The sequence below is a fragment of the Pan paniscus genome, chromosome 4, assembly GCF_029289425.2.
Source record: "Pan paniscus chromosome 4, NHGRI_mPanPan1-v2.0_pri, whole genome shotgun sequence".
Classification (NCBI taxonomy): Eukaryota; Metazoa; Chordata; class Mammalia; order Primates; family Hominidae; genus Pan; species Pan paniscus.
In genome coordinates this window covers 36,934,203-36,952,198 of record NC_073253.2, presented here as the reverse complement: position 1 = coordinate 36,952,198, position 17,996 = coordinate 36,934,203, and the positions used below count along the sequence as shown (strand labels likewise).

At 42.1% G+C, this 17,996-nt stretch overlaps 1 protein-coding gene across 1 annotated transcript in view; it reads left to right on the top strand.

The window, feature by feature from the left end:
• The first annotated feature begins 3,990 nt into the window (after positions 1 to 3,990).
• The window catches only part of SCAMP1 (secretory carrier membrane protein 1), a 121,961-nt gene continuing 107,955 nt past the window's right edge, over positions 3,991 to 17,996 (top strand). The window contains exon 1 of the mRNA XM_003805053.6: positions 3,991 to 6,504. Coding sequence (XP_003805101.1) covers positions 6,448 to 6,504 — 57 coding nt within the window. The 5' untranslated portion in view covers positions 3,991 to 6,447. The remainder of the gene's footprint in view (positions 6,505 to 17,996) is intronic.

The following is a 17,996-nucleotide window of genomic DNA, read 5'->3' as shown; positions in this document are numbered from 1 at the left end:
CAGCCACTGTGATAAGTACTGGGAATAATAAAAGCCAACAATCATAATAAAATAAAACATAATCTGTCCTTGAGGAATTCTCAGTTTAGAGCCATGACCACAATAAATAAATGTTAAGTGTGACACGCATGTACACACAACTGAAACAAACGTTTTGTGCAGCTTCTGTTTATTGTGTGCCACATACTTGGATATTTTCTGTTCTCTTTTAAAATGTGCTGGTCATAGCCTTCCAAATTGAGTTTATGACTGACTAGTGGGTTGCACTACAAGTCCTAAAATTTGAAAAAAAAGGAGAAGGGGAAGCAGACACATAAATAAATGCATGTAGAGAACCAGTGGGGGAAAGGTATGGCTGAAAGCATAGACTGAGGCCATGTGAGGAAGGACCGTGAGTGATATGATACTGAATTTAGCGTTTCCCCTATAGCTGACAAGGAGATCATAAAGGTTTTTAGGCAAAGGAGTACTTAATAAAAACGTTTAAGAAGACAGCATTTGCAATGAGGGAAGAGTCATTCAAATAGTATTTTAGTAATGGAAGCAAAGATGTTAAGCCTCAAATGGAAGCTGCGGCATTTATTCATTCATCCACTAATTATTTGCCGCACCATGTCAGATGCTGGAGTGACAATGTTGAAAAACATATAAACCCTGCCTTCAAGGTGCTATGGCCAATTGGAATATATATGATGACGACATCAATTATATGACAGAGTAATACACATTCTGAGAGTATTGCAGAATTTGTGGAAGAGTAAGAGTGGAAAATCTGCTTTTTCCCTTTATTAATAGTAAACTTTGACTTCGAAGCCAAATACAGTTGGTTTGTATATTCCTTTTTAAAAAGAATACTGTCTCCATGCTATTTACATAGTTAGTTAAAAGTTGGCCGTAACTGAGGGTCTTCACTCAGGACAAGTCAAATGACATTCACTTTCTTTTCATCAACACCCTTTGCATTTTTCCCTTGGTTCTGCTGCTTGGAAGTTTCCTGGCACACCAGGAAACTGAGTGTACGTCCCTTTTCTTTCTTCTACTTTCCACACCACAGTGGTGTGGACAGGTGGTCCCTGACTTGCAGTGGTTTGATTTATGATTTTTCGACTTTACAATGGGTTTATTGGGGCTATTAAATGCATTTTCACCTTACGATGGGGATTATCAGGGTATAGCCCCATTGTAAATCAAGAAGCATCTGTATTAGATTTTCTGTCTGCTGAAACAAATTACTACCAATTTAGCATCTTAATACAAAAATTTGGTTTTTTTCTTTTTTTAACAAAATAATCTGCACAATCAAGAAATTTATTTATTTATTTATTTTACAACTCTGTAGGTCATAAGTTCAGCATGAATTTCACCAGTCTAAAATCAAAGTGTCAGCAAGGCTAGGTTCCTTTCTGGAGGCTCGAGGGAAAATCTATTTCCTTGTACATTGATCATTGGTAGAATGTAGTTCCTTGAGTCTGTAAGACTGAAATCTCTGTTTCCTTGGTGGCTGTCAGCTGAGGGTTCTTTCCAGCTTCAGAAGCCACTCACATGTCCTAGTTTAAGAACCCCTTCCTCAATCATCAAAGTCAGCAACTCTTCTGCTTTCCTCTTCCACTTTTAAGGACTCGTGATTACATTGGGCCTACTTGAATAATCCAGGATAATCCCCTCCTCTCAAGGTTCTTAACCTTAATTACACCTGCAAAGTCTCTTTTGCCATGTAAGGTAACATATTTACAGATTCTAGGGATTATAGCATGGACATCTTTGGGGGAGGGGAGGATTATTTGGCCTACCACACAATGCCTGCACCACCTCTGTTATTGCCTGAAAATGTAGCCAGTGGCAGAATAGGGAGCCAGATAGGCTGGTGCTGGGGCGTCGAGGGTATCAGCAGACACAGCAGCAAATCTGGAGACTAGACCCACTGTAAGAGATGATGGATTTCAGTTCTAACCCATCAGTGAACCCAGAATCCAGTGAATCTTTTGAGGCAAGAAACGTAAATATCTAACTTGGCATTTTCCTAGCATTCCCCAGCTATAAGCTAGGCAGTTTAGAAAACAAGGAATTCAGACTCCAGACCCTGCTCAATAGGTTCACCAATTAAATGTGTCAGTCTGAGGAGAAGCAGCATGATGATGATGTGAGGCACACTCTGAGGGGAAAAGAAACAGGGTTAGGGCGGAGTGAGCCACTGTCCCAGATTAATAGAAGGTTAGAACTGTCCAAAGGATCTGAGATATCCTTTAGCCATGTTCTAGGCCTTTTAGGAAGTTTTCTGGAGCAGGCCTTAAGCTTTATACCTGGTTTACTGCTTTATCCGCAACATCACTGTTTTATTTGCTCAAGAAATACTTGAATGATGTACTAGAGTAGAAACTCTGGTTAGAAAGGTGAGTTGATATGTTCAAGATCAAACGGTTGGTTTGCAGGAGAGAGGGCATAGACTGGTTTTGAGTCTTTGTTCTACCAAATTTAGGAGGTACCTTCCGTAAAATGAACTCCTGCACCAAATGAGGCTTCTTGTATAATTTCTCTCTACCTTGCACATAGCATTTCTTCCTTCTATATGAAATTATTCATATAGAATAATTCTATTCATTTAATAACCTATTTATTTAATGTCTAAAACATTAGTCAAGAGACCTGAGTTCTGTTCCCTGTTTCCCCATTCACTTCCTTGGTGTCTGAGACAAATTACTTAACCTGTCCAAACTCCAGTTTCTTCAATCATGAGAGAGGCTGAGGTTCCTTCTCAGCTCACACATTCTATAATTCTAAATTTCATGGAGGCTAATGAATTAATAAGCTCCCTGCTATGGTTTGGGTATGGCTTTGGACCTGCAAAGTGTCATGTTGAAATATGAGTCCCAGTGCTGGAGTTGGGGCCTGGTGGGAGGTGTTTGGGCCATATGGATGAATTCCTCACAAATGGCTTGGTGCTATTCTCCTGAGAGTGAGTTCTCATCCTTGAGAACAGGTTGTTGAAAAGAGCCGAGAGTCATCTTCTCCCTTTCTCTCCCAATGCCCCATCTTGCACTGTAGCCATGTGATCTCTGCACGAAGTCTCCCCTTTGCCTTCTGCATGAATGGAAGCAGCATAAGGCCCTCATCTGAAGCTGACAGCCTGCAGAACCATGAGTCAAATAAACCTCTTTTCTTCATACATTATCCAGCCTCCCGTATTCCTTTATAGCAACACAAACAGATTAAGACCCTCACCCATGGACCATATGTCTGCATGTCCTCATATCAGTGTTCCCAAAAGTGTGATCAGCCACCACCAAAGTCATCTCAGGTTGGCCAAGCATGGTGGCTCATGCCTGTAATCCCAGCACTTTGGGAGGCAGAGGTGGCCTGGATCATTCGAGGTCAGGAGTTCGAGACCAGCCTGGCAAACAAAGTGAAACCCTATCTCTACTAAAAATACAAAAATTAGCCGGGTGTGGTGGTGCATGCCTGTAATTCCAGCTATTCGGGAGGCTGAGGCAGGAGAATTGCTTAAACAAGGGAGGTGGAGGTTGTAGTGAGCCACGATTGTGCCACTGCACTCCAGCCTGGGTGACAAAGTAAGACTTGGTCTCAAAAAAAAAAAAAAAAAAAAAAACAAATCACCTGAGATCCTTTACATATGCTGATTTTTGCAGTTGTTAAGAATAATGAATCAGATATATGGTTTCCATTAGGCCATGCTTCCCTTTTCACTCTATAGGCATGCTACACATAAAAAGTGATAATATTTATGTGGCATACTAGGGGAAGAAACCTTAAGACTGTCTCTCTGACAATGCACATCTTGCTGAGAAATTCTGCCATACGTATTGAGAAAAACAGCTGCAGAAAAATATACATATGATCTAACTTTTTCAAGACAATGCCAAAGCTCAGTATTAGAGTGTATGCATATCTGCATGAATATGTATTGTTTTTATACAATTACATGTTATTTTATGTAAGTGCAGATATACACTATTACAAGAATATTTAAAGAAATGTACTAGGTTGTTAATGTAGGGGAAGAGAAGAGGGAATACACGGAATAAAAATTTTTGTAAGTGAAAAATTCAATATGTATGTCATGACTCCATTTATACATTTATGTAAAATAATGTATAGAGATGTAAAAAATAAAAAATGCAGATCCAGCGCCCCTACCTCAGATCCTTTCAAGCGTAATCTTAGCAATAGGAGGTATGGTAAGGTGGGTGTCTGCATCTTCAACAGGTATTCCAAATGATTCTATAACAGTAAAGTCTGTAAACCTTTGCATTAGGTGCAAATATCATTAGCTGTAAACAGAACATAGTTGGAAATTTCCATCCTGCAATGCGGGCTCAGCTGATCCTCATTGTCTTGGAACATAGTAGATGCATAATAAATAGTGCAGATTATTTTGAGTCATTTGGAGGACAGGTGGAGGGAGTGAGGGCAAAAGTGGTGAGAGAAGCAGATGAGCTGGGCAAGGACATGCTTGCTCAGGAGAAGGGAGGCAAAGCGTATAAGAACATACTGAGCCTCCTTGCCACTTTCGACGTTCAACCAATATTTGTTAGGCACTAAATATACATGCAGGACAGTTTTCTGTATGTTGTTTCATTTAATTCTTAAATAATCCTTTACAGACTCAGAGAGGTGAAGAGAGTAGCACAGGTAGTATCAGAATTGGGATTCAAACCTGACACATACACTGAGCACTAAGTTAAAACCGGGCACTGGGCAGCTGCTGAGGATGCGATGGTGAGTACAACAGACTGCTTGCTCTTTTTGATATCTAGAATCTTACAACTCTGCTGTGCTCATCCTTGTCTGTTGTCATTTACTAGTTGACATCTTCGTTGACTACCTAGAAGCAGCTGCTTCGACATCTATCCCAACCTGAATCCCGTCAAAGGGAGATTACAACAAATGTGCTTTTTGTCTATCATCTCTAGCTAGTGTTTCACAGTGGGGGGAGTATAATTTCCTGGGTGACTTTGCATAGAGCAAGCTCCCCAAAGGCCAAGGAATACTCAATCTAGATTCTTCCAATCCTCTGGTACCCACCAAGTCAAAAGAATTCTGGCTCCCTGTAGCTTCATCTAAGTGCTTTTCTGTTAGAGGAGAAAAGTGAGGAAAGCGATGCTCTTTCAATAAGTTCGGCGGGGTGGGGCAAGGAATGGTACAAATTGATTTTTTTTTTTTTTCTTGAGACAGAGTCTCGCTCTGTCTCCCAAGCTGGAGTGCAGTGCCCCGGTCTCGGCTCACTGCGACCTCCGCCTCCCGGATTCAAGCGATTCTCCTGCCTTAGCCTCCAGAGTAGCTGGGACTACAGGCGTACGCCACCACTCCCGGCTAATTTCTGTATTTTTAGTAGAGACGGGGGTTTCACCATATTGGCCAGGCTGGTTTCGAACTCATGACCTTGTGATTCGCCCGCCTCGGCCTCCCAAAGTGTTGGGATTACAGGCGTAAGCCACCGCGCCCGGCCGGTACAAATTAATTTAACACATCTTTTGATAATCTCATCCTTGGTGTTGGAAAAGACGGGAAAATCCAAAAGTGTCTATTTTGTGCCCAAATGCTCAAGTTAATACTCGAGGGCCTTGATCTCTGGCCTCTTGCCATCCCTCTCCCCATTATTTCTGAAGAAGTAGCCATTTTGCAGATTCCGGAGGTTGGGAGCCACGGCCGGCCCCTGGTACTGAATCTCATCTCCTTCTCAGGGCTCCTTGGATCAAGTTGGGACCGGCAGCGCCAAGGCTGCTCTCCGTGATTTAGCAGCAACCTAGAGTCAGAGAGACCGGAAGATGGGAGGCCGGGATTCTCAGGTGGGGTCAGGGGTATGCAAAAATCCTTAGCAGCGGCCGCGCCCCCGCCCCGGGGAGGTAATTTGCGGAGGGCGGTGCAGTAGCCTCTCCAGTGCCCGCGTCCCACGGTCTAACGGCACTGCTCCCGGGGTGCGCGGCCCACGACTCAGGCTGCCTCCCCCAACCTGACAAGTGTGCGTCCTTCCCACAAAATGCCACCACTTCCCTAAGTGACGCTGGGCCCCGGGGAGCTGATTTGAAATCGGTGTTCAGAAGACCGAGCCCGGCTGGACGCAGCCGGCCTCCGGCTGAGAGCGGAGGGGAAGGGTTCCATACTCTCCGAGGATCCCGCGGGCTCGTGGCGTGTGGAACGCTTTTCGTCGCTTTCAGTTCCCGTTTCCTTCGCCCCGACTACCTACTCGGTCGCAGCTAAAGCCCGGAGCGTGGGATCCGGGCCCGGAGGAACGGGATGGCGAACGCGAGCTGCGCCGCGGCCAGGAGCCCGCCGCACCGGGCATGCTCAGTGGCGCGGCCGGCTGGGTGGCCCGCGAGCTGCACCCGGATCTGCTCGGCGGCGGCGACGTGAGCGCGCAGGGGGGCGGCGGCCTCGCCTCGTCTCTCTCTCTGCGCCTGGGTCGGGTGGGTGACGCCGAGAGCCAGAGAGATGTCGGATTTCGACAGTAACCCGTTTGCCGACCCGGATCTCAACAATCCCTTCAAGGTGAGCTTCGGCCCCAGCATCTCCTGCCGCCGCGACGCGTCGTTGTTTGTGAAAACGGACGAGTTCCTTCGCGCCCACTGCGTCTGCCCCTCGGCTCCCCTTAGCAGCCCAGAGAGGGGCGCGGGGCCGCCGTCCTCCATTTGGGGTCGCGCCCCGGCCCCGTGTCACTCCTTTGGGTTTTGGAGCTTGGGGGTGGAACCTCCTCAGCTCGTGCCCGGCCGCCCTTCCACACGTCCCCGACTGGTGAGGGTCGTGTCTGCAGCCGGGACTGGGCCAGCGCGCCCGGAGGGGTCCTGGCCCGCCTCTCAGGAGTGAAAGCCGAGGGCAGGTAGAGTCGCCCCTTGCCAAGCAAGTGTGGCTGGCAGGGCCGGGAGTCGGCGGAGGGGGGCCCGCCCTGGGGTGGGGTTGTCATGGGGACCCGAGGTGGCGGCGGCGGAGAGCTGCGTGGGGTGATGGCAGAGGTGTGGAGGAGGAGAGAGGTGAGGGCACCGAGTATGCTGCAATAAAAAAAAAAAAAGGTTATGTTTTTATTTTTTAAACTTGTGTTGCACCCAAATACCACCAGTGGCGCTGCCATCCCCCCTCTTTCTGTTAGGTTGAGGTTGAGGGTATTGATACCAAAGCAAAACTTAAAAATAAACATATCTGGAAAACAATAGTGCACGTGGACGACCTCTTCCCTACCCAGCTGCTTCTAGCAAGGTAAACGATGGGATATTTTCCAAGCTCCTAGTGCGTCACCGGTTCTCTGGGCTATGTGAGGATACCATTTCCTACTTGAGCTGCTTTTCTTCTTGGAGTCGACCTTATCAACCCCGGCTTCGGAAGGGCTTGGCACAGAATCCTGCAAAGGAAGGCGGCTGAGATATTCATCGTCTGCGTTTAAATGAATGCAACATCTAAATAACTCTCTCTTTGAAAGTATTCTGAATTTCCTAATGAGTGTAACTGTTAGCACGTGTAATTTGTTTCCAACTGTTGGTTGAAGTTGTTTCTCAATCCCCCCGGCCGTGTGCAGTAGTAACTTTAATTTGCAGTCACACAGAATAAAACAGGAACTCTAATTTGTGGTCACACAAGTGTCACTTCTGGCTTGTTGAGTTTACATCTTTTTACTCCTGGTTTTATCTTTCATTAAGAATCCTGGAAGAGGAAAAATATTTCTGCTCTGATTATTAAATGCCTGATAATTCCAAGGAGGATTATTTTAATGAAATGACCCTGATTATTATTGACAACTCGACTCACTTTGTAGCAGTGTAGAATTAGACTCAGTCACTGTTTCATTGTCCCTAATGTCACTTAAGAAAATTCAGTACAACTGGCCTGTACCTTTCAGTGACATGGTTGCATTTTAAGACTTTTTTTTTTTTTTCCTGGCAGTTTTGTTTCAATTAGTATTGGACTTGTTTCCATGTTGTGGAAAATCAGGTAGTTCTTAAATGGTAGACTTTCTAAAGAGACCGTTCATAAATTGTTAAATGGGTGTTATTTTAAAATATTTTGAAGATAAAACATCAAGAACCTTTTAGCCTTTCCTAATTCAGATAATTCACTGACGCTGTTTATTCAGCATCTGACGATTTGGCAGTGTATTTTCTACTTGGTCATTCCATTTCATGGTTCATTTCATATTAACTGGCTCTCTTGTTAGGGCAAAACATTGTCTTCATCTTAGCCCAGACTGTCCTTTTGTGACATCTGATATTGCCATGACACTTTTCTGACATTCATAAAGTTGCTGTAGTAATTCTAAACCCAGGAGTTGTTTTAAATATTCATTGTGGCATAACGTTATAAATCTTTTTTGTTCTTTTATAAGTGGATGTATCCAGGACAATGATTATTCAAGTTTGTAAAATGCATCAGGGACTGAACATTTAGGTCTAAAGTAGACTTGGTTGTACACATATTTCTGCTTATGATCTTTCTCTGTTTTTGGTGACTGTTATAGCACTGTCAGTGTATCTGACCCTTTATTTTTCCATGTATGTTCACCTGCCCCTCCTCCTCTCAAAGTAGAGTTTTATATCTGTATTTTGTCTTTTTACTTTTGCTTATATTTATGTAAAAGTGATTTTTGAAATAACATTTCTGATACTCTACTTAAATCTGAAATGTTTCTGGAATCATTTGAGTTACTTTATGATCATTTTTCTTTTTTTCTTTTTTTTTTTTTTTGAGACGGAGTCTTGCACTGTTGCCCCGGCTGGAGTGCAATGGTGTGATCTCAACTCACCACAACCTCTGCCTCCCGGGTTCAAGTGATTCTCCTGCCTCAACCTCCCTAGTAGCTGGTATTACAGGTGCCCGCCACCACGCCCGGCTAATTCTTTGTGTTTTTAGTAGAGACAGGGTTTCATTGTGTTGGCCAGGCTGGTCTTGAACTCCTGACCTCGTGATCCACCTGCCTCGGTCTCCCAAAGTGCTGGGATTACGGGCGGGAGCCACTGCGTTCAGCAGATCGTTTTTCTTTCTTTCTTTCTTTTTTTTTTTTTTGAGACGGAGTCTCCCTCTGTCGCCCAGGTTGGAGTGCAGTGGCGCGATCTCTGCTCACTGCAAGCGCTGCCTCCCGGGTTCACGCCATTCTCCTGCCTCAGCGCCCGCCACCACCGGCTAATTTTTTGTATTTTTAGTAGAGACGGGGTTTCACCGTGTTAGCCAGGATGGTCCCGATCTCCTGACCTCGTGATCCACCCACCTTGGACTCCCAAAGTGCTGGGATTACAGGCGCGTGAACCACCGGGCCCGACCCATTTTTCAAATCTGTTTTTATTTGCAGTATTTGAAGATAAAGCTCTTATTTTCAAGTATATGATATTTCGCATTTGGTAACTATGCTAATTTCTTTTTCATTAAATCCTATTTGTTTTCCATTGCCTTTTTCATTTTTTAGCATTTCTTTTCCTTCACTTTTATGTTAGGAATACTTTTGCAAGCATCTTCGTTTGTGCCGTATCATGAAAGTAGTTTGAGTCTATTCTCCTTATATAATATAACCATAGTGGTTTACTTGATTTTATTGGTTCTTGTAAGGCTATTTGCTGGATTCAGTTCATTTTTTTTTGTTGAGCCCCTGCTTTATATTCTAGTGGTTTTCCTAGGCTTAGTGAATGGTTTTATGAAATTTGAATGGCTTTCATTGCGCATCAAGAAACTTGGAATAACTGGAAATCTGTAGTGATCGAAAAGAAAATAGATGATTAATTATATAGAAGTTTCTGAGGATCCACTCTTGAGCTGTTAAAATGGGGTTTTAAAGCTATAGAGGGAAAAATATTTTCTGTGTAGTCAACATGTAATTATTGAAGAATTGCTGTATGTCCTTTGTTTTCTGTTGAGTTTATTCATTCAACAAATACTGAAGAAGTGTCTCTGTCCTTATGGCTATTAGTCTAACAGTGAGACAAATATGCTTGGAAAATGAATGAAAGGGGAGAGTTTAATAACCAGCAGAGGTCAGCAATATAGGCTCTTACAAGTCAGCATAAGAGTGTATGGTTAAGTGCCGGAACAAGTGCAGTTTGTTCATAAAAGGAAGAAATTAGTAAGTGGTCAGAAAATTTTCATGCTTTATGCTTTTGCATATTAACATGATAATTGATTGAATAAGATAGTTCATTATGGAAATAACATTTAAATTAATTTTTAAAATATGAAGAGAATTAGAATTTCACAGCTGGGGGGGCAAATTCTTAAAATATATTCAGTCAGATCTCATAGATTAAAAAACAAAGCCCACAGAGGCACACTTGCTCATTGTCTTGTGCCCATGTGTAGGTAGTATAGAATTGGCATTAGAACTTAGGTCTCCTGATTTCTAGTCCATTGCTGGTGACACTGTATGTGCTCCCTGGTTGCATTTTGATACCAAAATTCTTGTTTTGTATTTGGAGGTTAGAGTTGAGGGGAGGCAGCAGAGGATAGGATTAAAAAATTTTGGCTCAAGAATTTGAAAAGATCTGGGCTTGATCCTGGCTTTGACACTAACTGGTTGTGAGACCTTGGAAAGTTACTTAACCTCTTTCAGACTCAGTTTACTCATCGCGTGTTCTCACTCATAGGTGGGAATTGAATAATGAGAACACTTGGACACAGGGTGGGGAACATCACACACCGGGGTCTGTCATGGGGTGGGGGGAGGGGAGAAGGATAGGAGATATACCTAATGTAAATGACGAGTTAATGGGTGCAGCACACCAACATGGCACATGTATACATATGTAACAAACCTGTACGTTGTGCACATGTACCCTAGAAGTATTAAAAAAGAAAGACTCAGTGTACTATTTTGTAAAATAGGGTAATAGTACATTCTCTATAGGATTGTAAATAGGATTAGATGAACATACATTTAGCATATAGTAAGAGTTTAATGTATAGTGGTTTTAATTAGGTACTAATATTTAGTATTAATAGTAATTTAAGAAATTCTGTTTAATGGCCAGGCGCAGTGGCTCACGCCTGTAATCCCAGCACTTTGGGAGGCTGAGGCGGGCGAATCACGAGGTCAGGAGTTCGAGACCAGCCTGGCCAACATGGTGAAACCCTGTCTCTACCAAAAATACAAAAAATTAGCTTGGCGTGGTGGCGGACACCTGTAATCCCAGCTACTTGGGAGGCTGAGGCAGGAGAATTGCTTGAACCTGGGAGGTGGAGGTTGCAGTGAGCTGAGATGGCACCACTGCACTCCAGTCTGGGCGACAGTGCGAGACTCATCTCAAAAAAAAAAAAAAAGTTCTGTTTAATAATCTCTATATGCTTAGCTATGAATTTAGTGAAATTTATGTTACTTTTGGATCTTCTGGAGTGCTGGTAGTAGCTGTTTGACTGATCATAGTCAAGGAATCAAAGCTAAAAATAATTAAGTGCTTTGCCTACATCAACCTGCTAGACTAGACCAAGGTTGTCTGAATTCTGGTGCTTTTTCACAACACGTAGTTCCTCCCTAATAAAATATCTCCATGTTAAAATTGAGCATAGTGTCCATTTTGTTTTGGCCTCAAAAATTAATTTTAGTCGGCCGGGCGCGGTGGCTCACGCCTGTAATCCCAGCACTTTGAGAGGCCGAGGCGGGTGGATCACGAGGTCAGGAGATCGAGACCATCCTGGCTAACACGGTGAAACCCCGTCTCTACTAAAAATACAAAAAATTAGCCGGGCGTGGTAGCGGGCGCCTGTAGTCCCAGCTACTCGGGAGGCTGAGGCAGGAGAATGGCGTGAACCCGGGAGGCGGAGCTTGCAGTGAGCCGAGATCGCGCCACTGCACTCCAGCCTGGGCGACAGAGCGAGACTCCGTCTCAAAAAAAAAAAAAAAAAATTAATTTTAGTCTATTGAAATTTTTTTTAGAAATGGCCTAAAATTCAGCATTCTCACTTATGTTATCTTTTAAGTTACAGTAATCTAGTGGCATTGTAAGAGTTGAAATTTAAAATTGAAAATGACCCATAATTCAAGTGTGTTATTCATTTGTCTTAGTCTGTTTGGGCTGCTGTAACAAAGTATAGTACCTCACAGTGGGTAATTTATAAACAACAGAAATTTATTGCCCAGAACTCTGGAGGCTAGGAAGTCCAAGATCAGGGTCCCAGCAGATTCAGTGTATGGTGAGTCCTTTTCCTCATTGATGGCATCTTCTTTGTGTCCTCACATGGCAGAAGGGGATGGCAGCTCTTTGGGGCCCTTTTCTTTTCTTTTTTTTTTTTTTTTGAGACGGAGTCTTGCTCTGTCGCCCAGGCTGGAGTGCAGGGGTGCCATCTCGGCTCACTGCAACCTCCGTCTCCTGGGTTCAAGCGATTCCCCTACCTCAGCCTCCCGAGTAGCTGGGATTATAGGTACATGCCACCATGCCCAGCTAATTTTTGTATTTTTAGTAGAGACGGAGTTTCACTATGTTGGCCAGGCTGGCCTTGAACTCTTGGCCTCAAGTGATCCACCTGCCTCAGCCTTCCAGAGTGCTGGGATTACAGGTGTATGCCACCACACTTGGCCTCTGGGTCCTTTTTTTAATAGGGATATTAATCCCATTCTTGAGAGCAGAGCCCTGCTGACCTAGTCACCTCACAAAGTCTTCACCTTCTGATACCATCACGTTGGTGATAGGTTTCAGCATGTGATTTTTAAGGAAACAAACATTCAGACCTTAGTTTTCATTTTGTAACATCAAGAATGTTATCCATCTTATTTCATTTACCTTGACAATGATACTTACAAGTTGATTTCACTCCTCCCTTATCTGTTTAAAATTTTGAGGCTGAGCATGATAGCTCATGCTTGTAATCCCAGTGCTTTGGGAAGCCAAGGCAGGAGGATTGCTTGAACCCAAGAGTTTGAGACCAGCCTGGGCAACATAGTGAGACTTCCATGTCTACTAAAATTTAAAAGTTAGCTGGGTGTGGTGGTGCACACCTGTAATCTAAGCTACTTGGGAGGCTGAGGCGGGAGGGTGACAGAGTGAGACCCTGTCTCAAAAAAAAAAAACAACCCCAAAAAACAAACAAAAAAAAATATAAAATTTTGAGTTTGGAGATTGGATAGCACTAGGAAAGTATTCTGAGGATTTCCTTTGTGATTGTCACATTTTGAAAACTGTCTTTTAACATTAATCTGGAACATAGTGGTTGTAGTTTATGGGCCTGTGTTATTTTACGTTCATGTCAACTGCATGAATTCCTGTTCATTTTTCCTCATGTTAATGTTTTTAAAAAGCACATATTGAGCTGCTGTTATATTTCATCAACTTAAGATGCCATCCTTTGTAAGATGCACCATTATCTTATTTACCACTGTCTCACTTATCTGTTGCTATGTAACAATCCCAAAATATAATGGCTTAAAATAACAATTATTTGCTCACGATTCTGTTAATTGCACTAGACTTAGCTGGGCAGGTTTTTTCTTTTTTTTTAATGTTCTTTTCTGGAGTCACTAAAGTGGCTTCAGTCACCTGGTTTATGGTTTCAGATATCCTTACTCAAGTGCCTGCTGGTTACCTGGAGATGTCAGTGGGCACAGCAATTAGCTGTCTTTCATGTAGCCTCTCTACTAGTAATAAATGGGCTTTGTGCATAGTAGCAGCAGTGCTCCCAGAGGGCAAGAGCTGAATCTACAAGGCTTCTTGAATCATATGCCACTTCTGCTGTATTCTGTTGGTCAAAACAAGGCACAAGTTCAGCCTAGATTTTAAAAGGAGTGGCAAGCAATAGGCTCCACTTCTTGACTGGAGACAGACCTATGATCTGAAGATACACCTAGTATAAAATGGCGAGGTTGTCGTAGGATAACTTCACTAGACACTCCCATTCAAATAGGGAAAGAGTGGGAGGCGTGTAGCACCTGCTGATGCATAGCAGTTCTGAAATCTAGCCAGGCACGTGTTGTTAGGGTCCCCTACATTGGGGACAATGAATGTTTCTTGATTAGGGCCCAGTTCTGCTACCTCGTATTGGTTCCTTCACCTGTTATTTTCTTCTGCTTTTGGCTCCACCCTCTGAGAGGTCCTTTATTTATTTTTTTTCTATAAGAATGAGCCCTTTTGGCAGCTGAGTAGCGTTTTTGGCCTGCTTCTTGCCCATTGAAAATTGGGAGCCCAGAAGTTTCTATTAATTTTGAACTGTTTCTTTAGTCCAGGCTGTCACAACTCTCTTAACAGTTTCTTTTTAATCTTACCAGAGTTCAAACCATGCCTTAAAAACCACATTTGTCATTCTTTTTGAGACAATCTTCATTTAGGGTGAAGTGTCCGTTGCCATGGTCGATATTCTTCAGATGTTTAGAAAACTTTTGTCTAGGTTGAGCATCTCATATGGCCAGGGGAAGGCTGCTGCCATAGGAGGCTGCTGTGCCATGTGACAAAACTAAGATTTGAACACAGTTTTATTTTGGCCCTGTAGCTTTACAGTCATATGAGATGATGGTGATTATGAAAATTTTGAAAGTAAACTGTTCTTGTGCTGATATTACCAAAAGTTTTTTTTGGACTATGATTAATATTTAATAGTGATAAATGCAGATCCAAATAATTTATTGGTTATTTCCTTAATATGAACCACCAGTGTGATATAGTTGCTGAAAAATATATATTGGCTTAGTGAAATTAGTGATCAGTTCCTTAAAATTAATAATCCTATAGTATTCTGTTCTGGTCTAATAGCTGGGTATTGTTCTCAATTGCAAGTGCATATTTAAAGAGTGGTTTGAAAATACTAGGATATGCCCAAAGAGGACAGTCAGAATGGTCATGGGACTGGAATCAAGTTCTAGGAAGAACAATTTAAGTTTCAATTACTCAGTGGATTTAGTCTACAGAGGGCTAAAGGGAAATAGGAGAGCTCCCATCAGATACTTAAAGTGTTCTTAGTTAAGTGAATAAACTTGTTATTTGTTGCTTTAGAAAAAGAATCTAAGGTTAACTGGCAAAGTTTACTTGAAGGTAAAGGTAAATTTTGTCCAAACAGACTTTTAAAAATCTGCTACCATGGCCTGACAATGCTCTTTTGGTAGGGCATTCTCTAGCACTTGCAGAAATTCAAGCAGAAGTTGGATAACCTACAGAGATGCCTAATTTCAATATTGTAATGTCTCAGGGAATAGGGAGACCCAAGGAGAGGGACAGAGATGGGAACAACTGGTTGGTGGAATAGTCAGGACACACTATTTTTTTTTTTTTTTTGAGACAGAGTCTCTCTCTGTCTCCAAGGCTGGAGTGCAGTGGCGTGATCTCGGCTCACTGCAACCTCCACCACACAGGTTCAAGCGATTTTCCTGCCTTAGCCTCCCGAGTAGCTGGGACTATAGGCGTGCACCACCACACCTGGTTACTTTTTGTATTTTTAGTAGAGACGGTTTCACCATGTTGGCCAGGCTGGTCTCCAACTCCTGACCTCAGGTGATCTGCCTGCCTTGGCCTCCCAAAGTGCTGGGATTACAAGCGTGAGTCATCGCGCCCGGCTAGGACACATAACATTTATCAAGTAAGTTTGCAGTGTTATGGGCATGGTTTGTGGCACCCCAAGACAATTACAGTAGTAACATCAAGTATCACTGATCACAGATCACCATAGCAGACATAATGATAATGAAAAAGTTTGCAATATTGCGAATACTACCGTAGTGTGACACTAGAGATGTGAAGTGAGCACATGCTGTTGGGAAAATGGTGCTGCGAGACTTGCTTGATACAGGGTTGCCACAAACCTTCAATTAATTTTTTTAAAAAAGGCAATATCTGTGAAGTACAGTGAAACTAGGTATTCCTGCATTTTCTCTGTTCTAATATATCGACCATATTGGATATTGGAATTAAGTATGATCAGTTCAGCTAGAGAGGATGCTTTATGTTCAGAGACCAGCTATGCTCTGAGCCTCAGCTTCTGCTGAGGGAGCAGCCCTCATGGTAGCTTACACATTTGTGATCATGTCCTCTAGGATGTGACTTTTGCCACCCTGGCCTCAGCTGACTGATCTTAACAAAGGTACTTGTCCAAAGCAGTGGAATAGCAGTTATCTCACTAGGCTTTTGAAGGCCATTTTCAAGAATTCCTGTCCCTCATTAGAGGTGTTTTTTAACTAGAAGGGATGTGCCATGTCATGAAGAATTTCAATCCCTGTGAAACCTGGCGTTCTTCTTTCTGTATATATCTTTAAAATATTCTCCTGCTCCCAGCATTTGGGGTGACCTGAGTGAGTCTGTCTGTTTCAACCAGAATTGCTAAACCGTAAGTGTAAAGTAACATTTTCTTGCCAAAAGGGTGATAGAGTTAAGCCTGTATTTAGACCTACAGTTTTTGGTGGTGTAGTGGAGTAATATACTTGCAAATATTGTAAGATGTTTTTAAATCACAAGGGAGAATTTTCCAACTTTCAATGGGTGTGGGATATAAAAGGTGACATGGAGTTTGGTTAGATTTAACCTTGTAACAAGTCTCCGAGTTGTTCCTACTGAGGCAGTCTGTAATGTCCTGCAGCTTTTGACTTCATATGTGTAGACTGGTGTTGAAAACCCTGTTCTCCTTTCTGTGCAGAAGGCTTGCAGATCTATACCCAGAGAGCAATCCAGTAATCCCCTTCTCCTTGGCATTTGGCTTTGGGTGCTTTTCAGAATTAGTAATGTTTCTTTATCCATTGCTGGACACCTAAGTTGTTTCTGTTTTTTGTCTATTACAGATAATGTGTCTATAAACATTCCTGTACAAGTGTTCTGTTTGATCACCTGTTTTAAATTCTTTTGGGGATATATACCTACAAGTGGAATTGCCTAGTCATATGGTAACTCTGTTTAATCATGGAGGAGCTTCCAGACCCTTTTCCAAAGTGGCTGTACCATTTTATATTCCTGCTAGCAGTGTATGGGTATGTAGATTTCTCTACATCTTTGTTAACACTTGCTATTACCTGTTTTTTATTCTAGTCATCCTAGTGGGGGTGAAGTGGTATCTTGTGGTTTTGATTTGCAGTCTGCTGATAACTAATGATGTTGAGAATCTTCTCATTTGCTTATTGGCATTTGCATATTTTCTTTGATGTCTGTTCAGATCCTTTGGCTATTCTTAGATTGGGTTATTTGTCTTTTTTATTATTGAGTTATAAGAGTTTTTATATATCCTGGATACATACCTTTATCAGGTATGTGATTTGTGACTTTTTTTCCCATTTTCTGGGTTGTCTTTTTACTTTCTTGATAACATCTTTTGAAGCACAAAAGCTTTTAATTTTGTTAAGTTCAAATTACCTATTTTTTGTTGTTGGTGTTTTAGTGTCACATCTAAGAATCCTTTGCCAAATCTGAGGTAAAGAAGGTTTATCCCTATGTTTTCTTCAAAGAGTTTTATAGTTTTAGCTGTTGAATTTAGGTCTATGATTCATTTTGAGTTAATTTTTGTATTTGGTATGACATAAGGTCAACTTTATTGTTTTGCATGTGGTTATAATGGTTGTTCCAGCACCATTTGTTGAAAAGATTGTTCAGTCCCCATTGAATGATCTTGGCACACTTGTCAAAAATCTCAGTATTCTTAATCTGTGTTCTTGCAAAGGAGATGAAATATTTTATCTGAAAAAGCCCTCATATTTCATGCAAAAATGCCTTGCAAATACCTGGTAGTCACCAGGTTTTCTGAGTAGATATTAACTTCTCCGGCTTCTAAAATTGCCAGAGCTACTTTTGCAACTGCTTCTAAGTCTTTGCATACTTCAATGCTTAAAAACAAATTTAATAGCAGGTTTTACACTTGGTTTTAGAATGTAATTATGAACACATTGTCAATATTACCAACTTTATATGTTTCCTTTTTTAAAAAAATAAATGCTTCCTTAAAAGAAATACTTCCATTTATTTTACAGAATACAGTTGAATTAAATAACATTTTTGCATTTAAGCAGAAACACTGGAACCCCTTAAACTCTTAAAGCAAAGGATATGTGTATAGTGTAAAGCGTTATGCATTTTGAGTATTGCTGAAATCAAATTAGAAAGGAGGGATTTGTGATAGTT